At 38.0% G+C, this 16,694-nt stretch overlaps 1 protein-coding gene across 1 annotated transcript in view; it reads left to right on the top strand.

The window, feature by feature from the left end:
• The window catches only part of mthfd1b (methylenetetrahydrofolate dehydrogenase (NADP+ dependent) 1b), a 33,146-nt gene that overhangs the window by 3,971 nt on the left and 12,481 nt on the right, over positions 1–16,694 (top strand). Inside the window, exons 7-20 of the mRNA XM_088354141.1 lie at positions 1,149–1,285; positions 3,437–3,548; positions 3,631–3,758; positions 7,718–7,815; positions 7,908–8,081; positions 9,657–9,793; positions 9,884–9,930; positions 12,571–12,678; positions 12,750–12,824; positions 12,901–13,003; positions 13,089–13,165; positions 14,431–14,571; positions 16,422–16,490; positions 16,583–16,694. Of these exons, the coding sequence (XP_088210267.1) occupies positions 1,149–1,285; positions 3,437–3,548; positions 3,631–3,758; positions 7,718–7,815; positions 7,908–8,081; positions 9,657–9,793; positions 9,884–9,930; positions 12,571–12,678; positions 12,750–12,824; positions 12,901–13,003; positions 13,089–13,165; positions 14,431–14,571; positions 16,422–16,490; positions 16,583–16,694 (1,518 nt within the window). The remainder of the gene's footprint in view (positions 1–1,148; positions 1,286–3,436; positions 3,549–3,630; positions 3,759–7,717; positions 7,816–7,907; positions 8,082–9,656; positions 9,794–9,883; positions 9,931–12,570; positions 12,679–12,749; positions 12,825–12,900; positions 13,004–13,088; positions 13,166–14,430; positions 14,572–16,421; positions 16,491–16,582) is intronic.

Raw genomic sequence — 16,694 nt, 5'->3', positions numbered from 1 at the left:
TAATGTAATTGATGACAATACATTTTTCACAAAAGAGTTTTGTTGTTGACTAACTGTAGTCTTCCAATAATTAATATAGTAAGTAACATTCTCCCATATAGTTAGTTGCAGATTGCTAGTTTTGCATAATCTGATGAAGTGGTAAGACTGGTTTGATGATTTGGTCAGGAGACGACAACCCCCCCCCCCCTTTTTTTTTTTTTTTTTCAAACAGGGGGAAAAGTGTTTAATTCAGCTGGCCCAATTTCCATCCATCCATTATCTGTACTGCTTATCCTCAGTAGTGTCGCGGGGGTGCTGGAGCCCGTCCCAGCTATCCTCGGGCAGTGGGCAGGGGACACCCTAAACTGGTTGCCAGCCAGTCGCAGGGTGTTGCTCAATTTGAATATATTTTTTTCTTAATAGATAAAAAACAAATATAGTTGAACAATCTTGTTAAAATAAATTTAACTTAAAATGACAGCAAAATAAAAAATAAATATCCCAACTTCCCTCTATTACCTCCTGAGCCCCAGCCGCCATTTCTATTGAGGACACTGCCTCTCTAGTGCCAAAGTTCTTATGCACACTTCTCCGCCATGATAAATAAATAAAAAAATTGGGGGCAGATGACGTTATGCATTAGAATTTCTTTCTCAGAGTAGACAAGTACGGTCACATTCTGACTTTGACTTGCCATGCGTCGAAAAACCAAAAACTAAGTCCGAAATTGTGAAAAAAAAAAAAAGCTCACTGGACTGATTTTTTTTTTATTTGAGGTTTAACTTTTTAAAAAGAAGCCTTTCAAATAAGCTACACAAACACATGCCTTTCTGGGTTTTAGATTATATTAAGTTTTAATATCTGTATTTTTAAATATCTGTATATGTTATGCTTTACTGCAACTGAATATTGGCTAAGGAATTTCCTTGTTCACTAATAATCTATATCTGTATTGGCCTTGTAACAATGGTTTCATTCTATAACTACACATGAAATGAGAAAAGATTTTACAAAGGTGGTGCACCTCGAGATTTTTTTAATGTATAATGTGTGTCTTAACCCGCAAAACGTTTAAAAACGATGGAATACTGCCATTGAATTGAAAAATGCTGCTTTGTAGCTACTGTACTAATAGCAGCTACCAAACGCCAATGTTCCATCTGTAGGCATGTCAGTGGCAGGGAAACGTGCAGTGGTGATCGGTCGCAGCAAGATTGTAGGTGCACCAATGCATGATCTACTCTTGTGGAACCATGCTACCGTTACTACGTGTCATTCCAGAACTAAGGAATTGGCTGAAGAGGTAAGAGCTACTAAAGGTCCAGTTTAAGGTAATCTGAATACCAGGAGTGGGTTGAGTATCACCTTGAGCCCTGCTATGTAGGGATTAATATAAATCGATAACTGCTGACTGTATTCTGCAGAAACCAGATCATGTTTCAAGTTTTTTCTTGGTTGTACCTATTTTGGGTACGTGTGAAAGATTTAATTATAAAAAATACAAGCGTTAATGGTATCCAGGGGTTTATTTTAGTGAAGTATTTGTACTGATATTGGTGTGAAAAATATGTATCAAACATTGTCTTTTAAAATGTATATTTGTTTCATAGTTGCTTTTCTCTTATTAAATAATGGGATGGCATTTTTTTCAAGCAATGCCATTAAAAATACTATTAAAAAATGTTTTTACATTTCATTACATGTAATAGATTGAATTAGAACATGCCATTATTCATGAAATTTAATTATTTTATCCGATAACGTTTTTCTCTAATGAACAAAAATGTTTAAAGTAAATGAATGTTTGAAATATTTCACAGATCCCTATTCAAGGGTTACTTGTTGCTTTTCTTAAAGGGACAATGTGTAATATTTTGTGCCTCCTAGTGGTACAAAAACTTGTATTCAGGAAAAAACAACTTACCAAACTATCGTACTAATGTTACTTTTTATTTCTTAAAAAATCATAGGTTGAGAAATTTGTATTTTACATAATGGAATCCCTACCTACAGTTCGCCACCATGTTTGTCTGGGATCTTGCTGCCACGCAATGCTCTGTGGCACTGGTTTTCGTTCGCATTAGACAACAGTGCCATCTATTGGTCAAATATTACACACTAGGGTTTTAAGTATGAGCACAACTATCTAAAGAAGTGATAAAATTCTCTAGTTTCTGTCTTAGAAATTAGTCAAAAGAGAAAAATAAACAACTTTCCCATTACAATGTTCTGTTTCTGTTAGCAGACCCTTTTGTGTAAATTGTATGTATTATTTTATTACTGTATATCTTTTTATATATTTTTATAGCCCCACTTCACCATTTTATTTTTTATTTCATAATGTAAAATATCACTTTTTTATATTCTAAATTTACTGTCATTTTTCATTTTTTGGCTAGATTTTCTTTTTCAATAGAATACAGCAGGCTCACTCCAATAATTCAAGGTAAAATTCAGGTGTTAGGGGAAACAACGTATAAAAATAATTGTGGATTATGTGAAACTACAAACACTGCCCTCCAAAAATCTATGAAAACAAAATCCTCTGGATTCTTCAAACTATGATGCTATTGAAGACCGATTATATATACGTGTAGTAAAAAATAAAATAAAATATCAAACATGTTAAAAATTATACTTAAAATGGGCAAACCCTTCTGCCAAGAGAAAAGAATACAGTGGGACCTCGGTTATCGCGGTTAATGGGGACCAAAACCACCTGCGATAAGTGAAAATCCGCGAAGTAGCGGCACACTTTTTAGACCTGGTTAATGGGGACCAAAACCACCCGCGAAAAGGGAAAATCTGCGAAGTAGCGACGCTTAATTTATTTTTATTTTTTTAAATTATTTTATTTTATTATTATTATTTTTTTAGACCTGCGAAGCTCTGAACTCACGAACGTGGAACCACGAAGTGGCGACGCCCCTTCAAAAATGCTTAAAAAAATAAATAATATATATATATATATATATATATATATATATAAAAATATATATATATATATATATTTATTATTATTATTATTATTATTTTATTTTCTAGGCCCGCAAAGCTCTGAATCCGCAAACGTCGAAGCGCGAAGTAGCGAGGTCCCACTGTAGAATCAAGTCTAATTTATTTTCATTGTAACATGTCAAATGCACAATGTAATTACTTGGTGCGAGAAAATTTACAAGATAAAATACCTCAATTTAAAATTATAAGTGAGTAGTAGTATTAGGAATATCATATAGAATAAAAAAATAAAATAAAGAATGAAATATTCCCATTTCATTATTGCACATGGTTAAGCTGTTTCCTATTTTGCAGTGTGGGGGTTTAGCTTTAAATAGTAGCTGTTATTCAATCTATTAGTTCTTGTCTTGAAGAAAATGTTACTTTTTATTATTATTATTATTATTTTTATCTTTATGTAGTAATTCCTTTCGATTGCTGAAATTACAATTCCTAGGTTGGCAAGGCAGACATCCTCGTTGTTGGCATTGGGAAAGCGGAAATGGTGAAAGGAGAATGGATCAAGAAAGGCGCAGTCGTTATTGACTGTGGTATCAATCTAATTTCAGGTCTTTCTACCTTTTATTATTATTCTTTTATTTGTGTGTAACTGGATGCATTGTAGTTACGTTTCATCTTTTCGGGCTGCAGACGAAAGCAAACCCAGTGGCAAGCGTGTGGTGGGTGACGTCCACTACAGCAGTGCCAAGGAGCAAGCCAGTTACATCACGCCAGTGCCTGGAGGTGTAGGTCCCATGACTGTGGCCATGCTGATGGCGGTAAGTAACTGGTAAATCAAAATCATTTTGAATGACTTACTGCAGGGTCCGAGAACCTATATGAATCTGAGCCATCAAAACAAAATGTTTTTTTTTCTTTCTTTGAGAGAAAAATTGCAGTAAGCAGCCATGCTAGCCTGCTTGTGATTTTTCATTGCCAGTTTGCCCCGTTTTGGCTTCTCGCCACTCGTTCTGTCGTAGGTGGGCACAGCAATGGTTGTACCATTGCTGTGCCCACCTACGACAGAACGCCTTGGCATTCTCTACAAAAACGACCAAAACTTGGCTTTAACACTCAAAACCTTTTCTCCTAGTACCGTATTTTCCTCACTATAAGGCGCACCGGGTTATAGGTCGCACCCCGAAAAAATAGTTTTTGGTCCTATTTTTGACATACATAAGACGCACCGGATTATGAGGCGCTACAATGGGAACGTGGACAAAACAGTCAGATAGTTCAGTCCAACTTATTACCCCCTTAACATTCCGAAAGCTTGCAAATACGTGTCGAGAACACGTGCGGATGCGGTGTCCGTACGATGTCACTCAAATGCATCGTTCCATCATTCGGAAGGTTAAAGTTTTGGGATTCAAGAAATGCCAACCATTCCTTAGTATCTATTTTCTTTTTCGCTCGCAACTTTACTGTGCATATGACAATAAACACTAGGAATTGAGTTTAATTTAAAAATAGACACTCCATTCCATCCATTATCTTCACCGCTTATCACAGAAACATCGAGTTCAGTCTGAAACAAGATACAGGGACAATATAAAACCCGGAGTAGCTCACCGAAGTCGTTGTGTTCATAATAATGTGCAGCCAATGTCCTCTTATATCCGTGAGGGTAGTAAATCCAGGAGAATAAAATATTTACAAATACAGAATAGAAAAAAATGCTTTCTCTATGCCGTCAGCCACGTGCTATACACATTCATCTTTTTCGGCCAATTGCAGGCTTTGTTTTGCCGTTTAAGCCAATGCCAGCCTGTAAATGATAAAAAGGATCCGCCCCTTGACCTCCGAATAACTTTAGCCAATAGTGATCGATTCAAATGATGATTGACACATTGGTTAGCCAATGAAACGCCGGTAACTAAATCCCAGCATACAACCGCGTACTACTTGGTGTTCGGGGGAAAATCTAGTCGGCGGCTGCATGTTAGTTGGAAAACTTTGCAATTTTAAAATTGATCCATAAATAAGGCGCACTGTATTATAAGGCGCATGGTCAGCTTTTGAAAAAAATAAAGGCTTTTAGGTGCGCCTTATAGTGCGGAAAATATGGTAAACATAAACTAGTAGGGTGACTGGCTTCCTAGGATGCTGTTGTGCTTCACATGGCGTCAGAGCTCAGGGAGTAAAAGACGACACTGACGGTCCTCAAAAATCATTATCTCCGGAAAATTATGGAAAATACCAATGACATGAATACTATGCAAAAAAACATGAATTATTTTCTTAAATTTTGTTTGTTTTAGAATTTGGGTATCCTTTTAAGCTTTATTCTCTTACACACTTGATCAAACACACATTTTACTTTTTAAACATGCTATTTCCAACCATTAACTCTTGCTCTAGACACATTTAAATCAGTCTCTCTCCATTCATATTCACTTCTGGGACACCAATCTTCTAATCACCTCTTCCATCCTCACATCACCAATTTTGGCATTGGAATTTCCTAACTCAACCACATGACAATTCTCCAAACTGTGACAAATCACTCCAGAAATCAATCTTCTCTTCCTCACACCTCTCAGCACCTGGACCATACACACCCTGAAACACCCACATCTCGCTTCCTCACTTCCTTAACCTACATCAATCTTGATGACACCTGCTTCCATTCAAGCAATCTCCCTTTGACTCTCTCACTCACCAACAAAGTCTTCCTGTACTCACACCTGACATCCTGTTTACTACATCTCCAAAACACTTGTATCATCTCCCTCTCAACTTAGTTTCATTCAATGCAAAGACATCCAACCTTCTTTTCAGAAATAAACTTCCAATCTCATCTCTCTTATTCTTAATCGTACTACAACCACGCACATTCAGCATCCCTAGTCTTAGGGTGGTTGGGTTGAGAGCATCCCTAGTCTTAGGGGGGCTGAGGGCACCCCTTTTCCACCCTCTGTGCGATCTTGACTCCTTCTGGGAGATTGATGCAGAGGAGGGGATTCCCAGCCCCCTCGCTCCGCCCATTTTACACGCCTCTCACTTCATGCAGGAGATACATTGGGAAAATTCTTGTTTTTTTGCAGCAGCACGCGGTTGTAAGATACATGCCCCAATCAGCCCCCCTTCCCACATACTTAATGGAGAAAATAATCTACTTTCAACTTTTCAAGGACACCTCAAACACTCCACCATTAAGATCGTGAGGCTCATTTTTGTCGTAAATAATAGTTTTGAAACAGTTCTTTTGTAAAAATGTCACAAACTACTGCAAACCAAGAGGATACGGATGGATTTTAGGAACGTGCGCTTTGCGTGCAGAGATCCGCTCATCCAATCAAATTGCTCTGGGTGCTTGCCTGGAGTTTTTGTTTTTTTACATTTTGTTCTGTCAGTAAACAGTAAACATGCATTGTTTAAATAGCTTCCAAATACAGTATTCCATAGAAACCTACCGCCAAAACTGTGTCTTTTGGTGATACACCATGACTGTAAACTGTAGTTGAAGCTTTGCCTCTTTATATACTGAGAGGTCTACTGAGTCGCTTCCTTTTTCTATAGGACTGTGGTAGTTTTTTCTCCGAGCAAAATGTACGGTATTTTCCGCACTATAAGGCGCACCTAAAAGCCTTTATTTTTTCCAAAAGCTGACCATGCGCCTTATAATACAGTGCGCCTTATATATGGATCAATATTAGGTCGCAAGGTCTCGCAACAAAGGCAAGCAGCCGCCGACTAGATTTTTCCTCGTAGGCGATGTGGTCCGCGGTGTATGCTGGGATACATATGCCGGCATACATATGCCGGCGTTTCATTTCCCAGCCAATGTGTCAATCATCATTTGAATCGATCACTATTGGCTAAAGTTATTCGGAGGTAAAGAGGGCGGATCCTATTTATCATTTACAGGCTCGCATAGGTTAAAGGGGCGAAACAAAGCCTGCAATTGGCCGAAAAAGATGAATGTGAATCACACGTTCGGTTGTACTGCGACATTTGAGTCAGTCACTATTGGCTAAAGCTATTCGGAGGTAAAGGGGGCGGAACATTTTTATCATTTACAGGCTCGCATAGGCTAAAGGGGCGAAACAAAGCCTGCAATTGGCCAAAAAAGATGAATGTGAATCACAGGTTGGGTTGCTCTACGGCATAGAGAAAACATATTTTACTATTCTGTATTTGTAAATATTTTACTCTCCTGGATTTACTACACTCACGGATATAAGAGGACCATGGTAGCACATTATTATTGAACGCAACGAAGCTACCCCGGCTATATATTTTCCCAGTATCTTGTTTCAGACTGATCTCGATGTTTCTGTGATGAGTCTATTTTTAGATTAAACTCAATTCCAAGTGTTTATTGTCATATGCACAGTAAAGTTGCGAGCGAAAAAGAAAATCGAAACTAAGGAATGGTTGGCATTTCTTGAATCCCAAGACTTTAACCTTCCGAATGATATTTGAGTGACATCGTACAGACACTGTTTCCGTACATGTCTGAGACATGTATTTGCTTCTTTGCAAGCTTTCGGAATGTTAAGGGGGTAAAAAGTTTGACTGAACAATCTGACGGTTTTGTTGACGTTCCCATTGTAGCGCATTATAATCCGGTGCGCCTTATGTATGGAAAATATAGGACCAAAAACTATTTTTTGGGGGTGCGCCGTATAGCCCGGTGCGCCTTATAGTGTGGAAAATACGGTACTCATGAAAAGAGCCATACCTGACTCGCAAGCCACATGTTTCCGAGCCCTGACGTAGTGTGTGTGTTTAGAACACAGTGCAGAGTGCAAAGCGTTTCTTGGAGAGCCATCAACCAGGGAAGTGGACTATTACTTACACCAAACTCAATCTCCAAAAGCCTGTGCCAAGGTTTGTGACTCCATTTGAGAAAAAAAATCATCCATGCACAAGTAATCTGCTGTGGTTTTAACACTTTATTTCATGGGGGTTTTGTCCTATAGCGACATTGCGATTTCTCGCGCCTGTGTGCCAAAACCCATCGACCGCCTGGCAAAAGAGGTTGGTCTGCTCTCTGATGAAGTGGAACTGTATGGAAAAACCAAGGCCAAGGTCCAACTGGACATCATCAAGCGGCTGCAGGCGCAACCAGATGGCAAATATGTGGTGGTCACTGGGTATGCTCAAAATTATTCCCTGAACGGATGTGTTGATTTTATAGACGCCTGCTTTTTCTTCTGTTCTACATCAAATAAGTAGCCCATAACCGTAAGTATTTTTTTAAAGTTGTTTTGGGCACAACATTCATTATTTTTTTAACTGTTTTCTTGTAGTGTTCTGCGATTGGTGTTGGAGGGGGTAGGGCTGGGGTGCTCACACAGGATATAGAAAAAAATGTTAAATATTGTATACCATTTTAGTTCACAATTCTTTACGGGAAATTAGATGATTACCCTTGGCCAACTTGTTTATTGGTAATATAGTGAATACACCACACGTATTTCTCTTATTCTGACTTTTTTTTTTTCCCCAGCGCTTTTTTTTCTGGGGGTTGCGATTTATTTTGTATTATGATAAAACAAGAACATTTAAATGAAAAAATACAGTATACATGCCAAAGATAATTTTAGTATGTTTTTCTGTTGGTTTTAGGAAACCAAATTAATACCTAAACGTATTAAAAAGATTTGCTTAAGTATATTTTTACTTGTTTTGTTTAAATAAATGGGCAGGCAGCACATTATTTTGCCAATTTTCTATCTTCAGAAGCAAAATAATCTGCTTTATGTTGTCATTTTTGTTAATATTATTTAATTGTTCCACACCAAAAATACATTAAAGGAACTATGCTGTTTTAGGCATTGTTTTTTGTTTTGTTTACTAAGGACATAAGAAAACGAAGCAAATTAGGGAAATATTTCCTAATTCTTATTTCTTAATATACTAGTGACAAAAGTTGAAAATATAGCAAAATAGATATTGAAAAAATAATCCTCAATGGTAGGGCTGCACGATTTTGGAAAAAAATACTAATTGCAATCTTTCAGAAAAGTATTGCAATTTCGATGCTATCTTCGATTTTAAAAGAGAAGTGCATTTTTTGTGCTGGTTTTGTTTTTTATGTGAGTACCTAACCCTCCTGTTGTCCTTTTGTCAAAATGACCTCCAGCACCCTAGTGAGGATAAGCGGTGCAGATAATTGATGGATAAATGGATGTTCTTTTTCTAGATCGGTCCCAACAGTAAAAAATGACATTTTGTTTTAATTCACATTTCCATGTGAGCTGTATAATAAAAAAATAGTCCCTAAAATAAAGACGAGGGTTACGGTAATTGACGTGCTTTATTGAGAAATCAGCGCCCTCTTATGGGGATGCTTTGGGAAGGGTTTTTGTCAGACCACACTAGGCTTAGACAGCAACGAGCTGCGATAACACAATCGCACTACGTCACATAGCAATATCGATTAGATTTCGGTTAATTGTGCAGCACTGGTCAAAATCATTACATTCAGATGTTTTTCCTTTTTATTTTACAAGCGAAATAAAATAAGTTAAATAATATTGTTACATAAATAAAAGCAATCCAGAAATTTTATAATATTACTAGAGACAAGTAGTTAAGCCCTTGATCACAAGAATTATCAAAGTATGATAAAGTATTTTAAAAATCCCTAAAATGCAATACTTTTTCTGCATTTTTTTGGTTGTCACTGGTCTACAAATATCGCCGACACACTTTTCTATGTGTAGTATCACTCCGACTCCACTAGGGGAGGGCAAAAGCACCACCACCATCGGCCTGGTCCAAGCTTTGGGAGCCCACATGAAGCTGAACGTTTTTGCCAATGTCCGCCAGCCTTCGCAGGGACCCACTTTTGGCATTAAAGGTGAATTTCGAGTACATTGTGATGCAGCTTAAATTTAAAGGTCAAGATGCCACCCTTGTTATATTTCAAAGTTTTGCTTTTCGTCTGCAGGTGGGGCTGCTGGAGGAGGCTATTCTCAGGTTATTCCAATGGAAGAGGTACCTCAGAATTCTGCCAATATAACATTATAGGAGGCTTTGAAAATGTATAGTATTTTTCGCACTATAAGGCGCACCAGGTTCACCCCTAAATTAGTCTTATGCTTATGCAATTTGAGGGTCAGGTAAGAGCTACCGTGGTTAATGTATAACCGTTGGGATTCTAATACACTCGCAGTATATATTATTGAAATGATTGATCAAACGATAAGTGTCGCTGACCGAATTCGGTAAACATTGTATGCAACGGGAATCGAACCAGGGTCACATTGGTGAGCGCACCGACATTCAACCACTACCCCACCAGTGATACAGATGACATGAAAAAGTGAACATAAGAAAATCCCTTTACACTATTTTGACGCATGGTGCCAGGAAATTTGGTTTGCATTTTGTTCTTCATTCTGATCGGGTAAAGAGTTTCTCCACTTCACCTGTGTGTCAATGACGTTGCGCTTTAATATGTACACGTACATAAAAGGAATTTGTGTAGTATTTTGTTGAAAGATTTTGTTTTTTCCATTCTCTAACATTCGTTTCTGGCACAAAGAGTAAGAAAAAGTGTAATAACGAGATAAGCTCGAATGCCTTTTCGTATGTCATCTGGTGGTCTAGTGTTGAAGTGTTGGCGCTCCCACGATCACGACCCGGGTTTGAATCCTGTTGCATACAATATTTTGCAATTTTGATTAGCCATGTTTAATCATTACACAAATACAGTAGTATACCGCATAACATGTAGTAAAGCACACTTGTAAATGCTGTATGCATTTTAAACCCATTTCCACTGTATTCTTCAATATATAAGGAGCACCGAGTTATAAGGCGCATTTTATTTTATTTTTCTGACCAATTTGGGGTTTCTAGGTGTGCCGTAAGGTCCAGATATATACAGCTGTGTTCAAAAGTTTACATACACTTTTGAAGAGCATAATGTCATAGCTCTCTTGAGGTTCCAGTTATTTCAAAAACTCAGATTTTTCTCTGATAGTGATTGGAACAAAAACATACATAAGGTTTGGTTCATTTATAACTTTATTATGGGTTTACATAAAAAGTGATTAAATCTGGTTGGTTAAAAAAATACATACGGCAGCGCTGGTAACATGTCCCTTGGCCATTTTTACTTCAATTAGGGCTTTTGGTAGCCATCCACATGCTTCTGGTTGAATCTTTGACCACTCCTCTTGAAAGAAAGGGTAAAATTCAGTTACATTTAATGGCTCTCTGACATGGATTTGTTTCTTTAGCATTGTCCACAAGTTCTCAATGGGGTTCAAGTCAGGACTTTAGAAAGGCGATTCTAAAACCTTAATTATAGCCTCATTTAGCCATTCTATTACCATTTTGGGGGGTCATTTCCCTATTGGAACACCCACTGCACCCAAGACCCAATCTTCGGGGTAATGATATTAGGTTTTCTTGAAGAATTTGAAGGTAATCCTCCTTCATTATCCCATTTACTCTCTAAAGCACCAGTTCCATTGGCAGAAAAGCAGCCCCACAGCATATAACTACCACCACCGTGCTTGACGGTAAGCATGGTGTACCTTTGGTTAAAGGCTTCACCTTTTCTCCTCCAAACATATTGCTGGGCATTGTGGCCAAAGAGCTCGATTTTTGTTTCGTCTGACCACAGATCTTGCCTCCAGAAGTCAAGCCTGAAGGTGCCGTTTTGGAGCAAGAGCTTCCTTCTTGCACGGCAGCATCTCAGTCCATGGAGATGCAAAACACACTTGACTGTGGACACTGACACCTTTGTTCCAAAAGCCTCTAATTCTTGGCAGATTTGGTTTTTGGTGTTTTTTTTAGTTGAATCTTCACCTTCTTGACCAATTTTCTCTCAGCAGTTGATAGCTAGCGTTTTCTTCCTGATCCTGGCAGTGACAAAACAGTGCTGGGCACTTTATACCAGACATGGGGACTTGAGACTTAGTGACTTGGACTCGAGTCGACTCGAGTCGCTGTTTTTATGACTTGTGACTTGACTTGGACTTGGCAATCTAAGACTCGGGACTTGACTTGTGACTTGACTTGCCCAAGAAAAAAATACTTGGGACTTACTTGGGACTTGAAGGTGAAGACTTGAGACTTACTTGAGACTTGCACATGTGTGACTTGGTCCCATGTCTGCTTTATACTTACAAACAATTGTTTGCACTGTTGCTCTTGGGACCTGCAGCTGCTTTGAAATGGCTCCAAGTGACCTTGCTGACTTGTTCAAGTCAATGGTTCGCTTTTTCATATCCATTCTGAGCTCCTATGACTTTCCCATTGTAGCGTTTGTGGGTGTTTGCATCCAATAAGCCCTATTTAAATGGCCTCAGAGAAGTCACCGCCTCATAATCACTCAAAATAAGTTAAGAGGCCATGCTATGAAGCTCATCTCACTGACACAACTTTCTATGTTGTGTTGCTGAATGTATATTTTTGACCCAGCAGATTTGATCACGTTTTCTGTTAACCCATGTGTCGCTCATGAATGTTTTTTGTGACAAAACTATCTGTTCCAATCGCTTCATCAGAGAAAAATACAAATAACTGGAAACTTAAGAGAGCCATGACATTATGTTCTTCACAAGTGAATGTAAACCTTTGACTACAACTGTATTTGTATTTATGAATCCAAATGTTTTTCAGTTTAATCTCCACCTCACCGGGGACATCCACGCCATTACTGCAGCCAATAATTTAGTAGCTGCTGCCATCGACGCCCGAATGTTCCATGAAGCAACACAAAGTGACAAGGTGGATTCTGTCTTTATTCTTTTTTTTAAGCATATGTTAATCTTTTCTGTCCTTTTGTGTGCGCATTCAAGGCACTTTACAATCGCTTGGTGCCCCTAAGTGGAGGACAGAGAAAATTCTCTCCAGTCCAGATCAACAGACTAAATGTACTTGCCTAAATAAGTCGTGCTGGCTCCTTGCTTTCATTCCTTCACTTTAATATATTTTGCTTTTTCTTCTTAGAAACTAGGCATTGACAAAACCGACCCTGCCACCCTGACTGAAGAGGAGATCACCCGATTTGCCCGTTTGGACATCGACCCAAGCTCAGTGACATGGCAGAGAGGTGAAAACATACCTGAAACTTTCAAATCTTTTTATTTTTTTTGTGTGTTTATGCCCTCTCTGATGTTTTTTTTCCATGCTTTTAGTGCTGGACACAAATGATCGATTCCTCCGGAAAATCACCATTGGACAGTCGCCCACTGAAAAAGGTTACACGAGAGAGGTAAATCAAAAACACTGGCAGGAAAAAAAATGGATTAAGCTGCAACAAACCATGATTTTAAAATTCAATTAAGCTGTTGATTTTTTTTTCATCAATCTAATTGACTAAATTTTTTCCATTTCAATCAATTTCTTCTAAAACAGAACATTAGTTCAATATAGAGATGTGTAAAACAAAAGTTCTGACTAAATTAGTTACAGGTTCACCCAAATTTTGTAACAAAATGGGCAAAAGGCTTCATTATTTCCCAGAGTAAAAGACCAAATTGCTGGAGGTTAGACTGAAACGACCACCTTCAAAAGGAGATCCTTTAAAGCAGGGTGCCAATGTCAAATGGACAGGCCAATACAAGTTTTTGCAACAAGCCGAGGGCCAGACTGATCAAAAGTTGAGCGCATAGTCAAGTCAACCTAATTGAACCTTCCATAAACCTACAAAATACCTGTATACTCCAATGTAATCTTTCTTATGGCACCATCAGAAATCTTTTATCTGCCACAAAAGACAAATTTGCTCTATACCAAAATCCTCACAACATGAACATCAAATAAAAGAAGCTTGTATTATTCGATCTCATTAAGGTAGGTTAACTTTATTTTAAAAAAAAAAAGTGAAAAACAGAATATCAGCAATTTTCAACTGAAATATTTTTAAAACCAAGTGGTTTGAAATTCAATACAATAGAGTGCAAATACATATTAACCCAAAATAACTTCCAAAAGTAATGTACAGTGGGGGAAAAAGCACAACAATTTTTTTGTGTTTGGCGCTATAGGGTATCAAAAACATCTCAAGAGCCAAAATAAACCTTCTGGGGGGCCAGATGTGGCCCGCGGAGCATGGCATGTAAATTCACTTGACGAACAGTAAACAGTTAGCATAAATGGCACCACGCATGTGATCGAACAATAATTAAGAATCTAAAATTATTTTAGTACTGAGATGAAGAAATCTTTCATTTCCATGCACTGCAGCACAGATTGGTTGTATATAGAAATTAATTCTTAAAAAAAGATAATAAAAATATGTCATGTTATTAAGCTAGAAATCTGAAGACAATTTAGACATTGACCTCTAAAGCGCAAACAATTTTTGATTAATAACTGATTGACAATTGATACATTTCTGCACCCCTTCTATTGGGGTTTAATATATATGACCTAAGGTGAGCTACATTGAAATATTATTGGGCTCGGTGAAATAAAACAAGCATCTTTGTAAAATATGCAGCATTCATTTTTATTTCTGTCTTTGTTTCTTTCCAGGCCCAATTTGACATCACTGTAGCAAGCGAAATCATGGCAGTGCTCGCCCTCACCAGCAGCCTCCAGGACATGCGCGAGCGGCTAGCCAAAATGGTTGTGGCTACAAGTCGTGGGGGCCAGCCCATCACCACAGAAGACCTGGTCAGAAAATCCACTAGCTAAAAACGGGAATGCAGTGAGACCTGGACTTTTAACCCATATTTTGTGGTTAACATTTCTAATTGCAATTTATCACACATTTTACATAGTTCACTTGTAGTTAATCACATTTGTTAAACAAAGGGTTATTGATATCATTATTTTCTGTCCTATTTTATCAAACGTAAAGGGGACAGTGTGTATTATTTAGTGCCTCCTAGCAGAAAGAAATAATTAAAAGACAACATTGAATTAAATTAAACAATAATCAACAATATAGGAACTCTCATATAAACGTGAATTTTGTAAATGTATTCATAGGTTTATGAATATGCTTTTATTTTGTATAAATCAAGCACCTCCTATGGGAAACTGACATAAATGTCAACCATCTTGCTGCTACAGGTAGCCCAAAACCTTTAAAAGGTCGGGCCAAAAAAACGGAAGTAGTTTGTTTTCCTCCTTGGGCTTTTTAGCGCTCGTTTTCAGTTGCATCCAGTGGTCAGAAACTATTTACCATCCCTAATCGTTAACATAAGAGGGTTTATTTTCATGCGCAAATGTTTTTTTGGGGTTTGGAAAATAACCAAGCACTGGATTTAACCCTTCCATAAACAAAGAATCAGTCAAAATTCGGGCTATAACGAAAAAAATCCCAGCAGGGTGCATGTAAAGTGTAATCAATTTAGTGCTTTTAATAATTTAACTCATTAATAAGATACCATAGTCATTACGAAGGACGGGCAATTACTGATTCTAGGTATCACTATTGGAAGGACACCAGACCATTTTGGGGTATCTGTACTTGCAGAGGCTATCAATAATGGTATCGGCCACAGTAATTATTATTAATGTAGACATGGATGCTAGGGATAGGGCAGTATGGGGATGATACCAGGCCGAGTAATTGATACCCGCAATAGCTTCTGTTGCCGGCCGCTTTGTTTGTGGCTTTGCGATTAGGGCCTTAAGACTTGTATGCTAGGACTGGGCAGTATCAGGCTTTTCTCAGACATTTCTTAGGTTATTTGTACTTTGGGTGGTGAGAAATTCTCAAATCAAATGCCCTGTACTGGCCATAATGCTATCACAAACCAGAATTTATAGGAATAACACAGTCCAGTGAAGCCTCGTTTATCGCGGGGGATTCATTCTAAAAACAACCTGTGATAGGCTAAACCTGTGAAATAGAAGCCTTTCCTTTTTTTGTACAATTATTATACAATGGAATACTCCGTTTTACATTAAAATCAAAGAACAAACCCTTTCTACAGGCCCAAACATTCATTCAACAAATAAAAGATACTGTACCTGTAAACATTTTTCTATTTTTTTTTAACCAATCTTTGGAACTGTGTAGCCAATCAGAATGCATGAAGCAGCAAAACTGAAAGGCGAACCGCGTTAGAGTAATTACTGAATTTACGATGCATAATTTGGGGTTTCAAGGTGATTTTTGTATTGGCAGTTTTAGGGGGGTTAAGGTAAGATTATATTATGTCCTAGTTGTATCAGCTAATATTATTAACCACTACTCAAGTGTTGAGTATCTGTATTGTTGCCATACTTCATTTCATATAATTTTAAGGGAAAATTCTATTTTCAGATTTACGGGTCTTGCTTTGTTTGAGGGGAATTGATCAATTCTTCCAATGCTGTCAGCACTCACAGGACGCTAAAATCGTTCTTGGTCTGGAAACCAATGGAAGTGAACATTGCAAATTTGTTTCATTTTGTTTGAATATACCACAAAAGTGTGTCATTTTGAAAGGTCACGGTACCACTGTACATTTGCATAGCCTCTATCACTAGTGAGAAAATATCGTTTCACTGTAGTGTCTTATGTTTCGTAGGGTGTGTGCGGTGCGTTAACTGTGCTCATGAAAGACGCCATCAAGCCAAATCTCATGCAGACCTTGGAGGTGGGTGTAACATTTGCCAAATACGAGTTATTAACTTGTTCCGTGATATAAGGAAAACAAGCAGGAGACCCGGCTTATTTGTAATTGTACAGGGAACCCCCGTGTTTGTCCACGCTGGGCCTTTTGCCAACATCGCCCACGGCAACTCCTCCATCTTGGCTGATAAAATTGCTTTGAAACTTGTTGGACCAGAGGGCTTTGTTG

Source organism: Urocampus carinirostris, chromosome 15, assembly GCF_059441175.1.
Source record: "Urocampus carinirostris isolate Australia breed hairy pipefish chromosome 15, RoL_Ucar_1.0, whole genome shotgun sequence".
In the NCBI taxonomy this organism is placed as follows: Eukaryota; Metazoa; Chordata; class Actinopteri; order Syngnathiformes; family Syngnathidae; genus Urocampus; species Urocampus carinirostris.
Note: the sequence above shows the minus strand (reverse complement) of the source record. Positions and strands in the feature narration are given on the sequence as shown.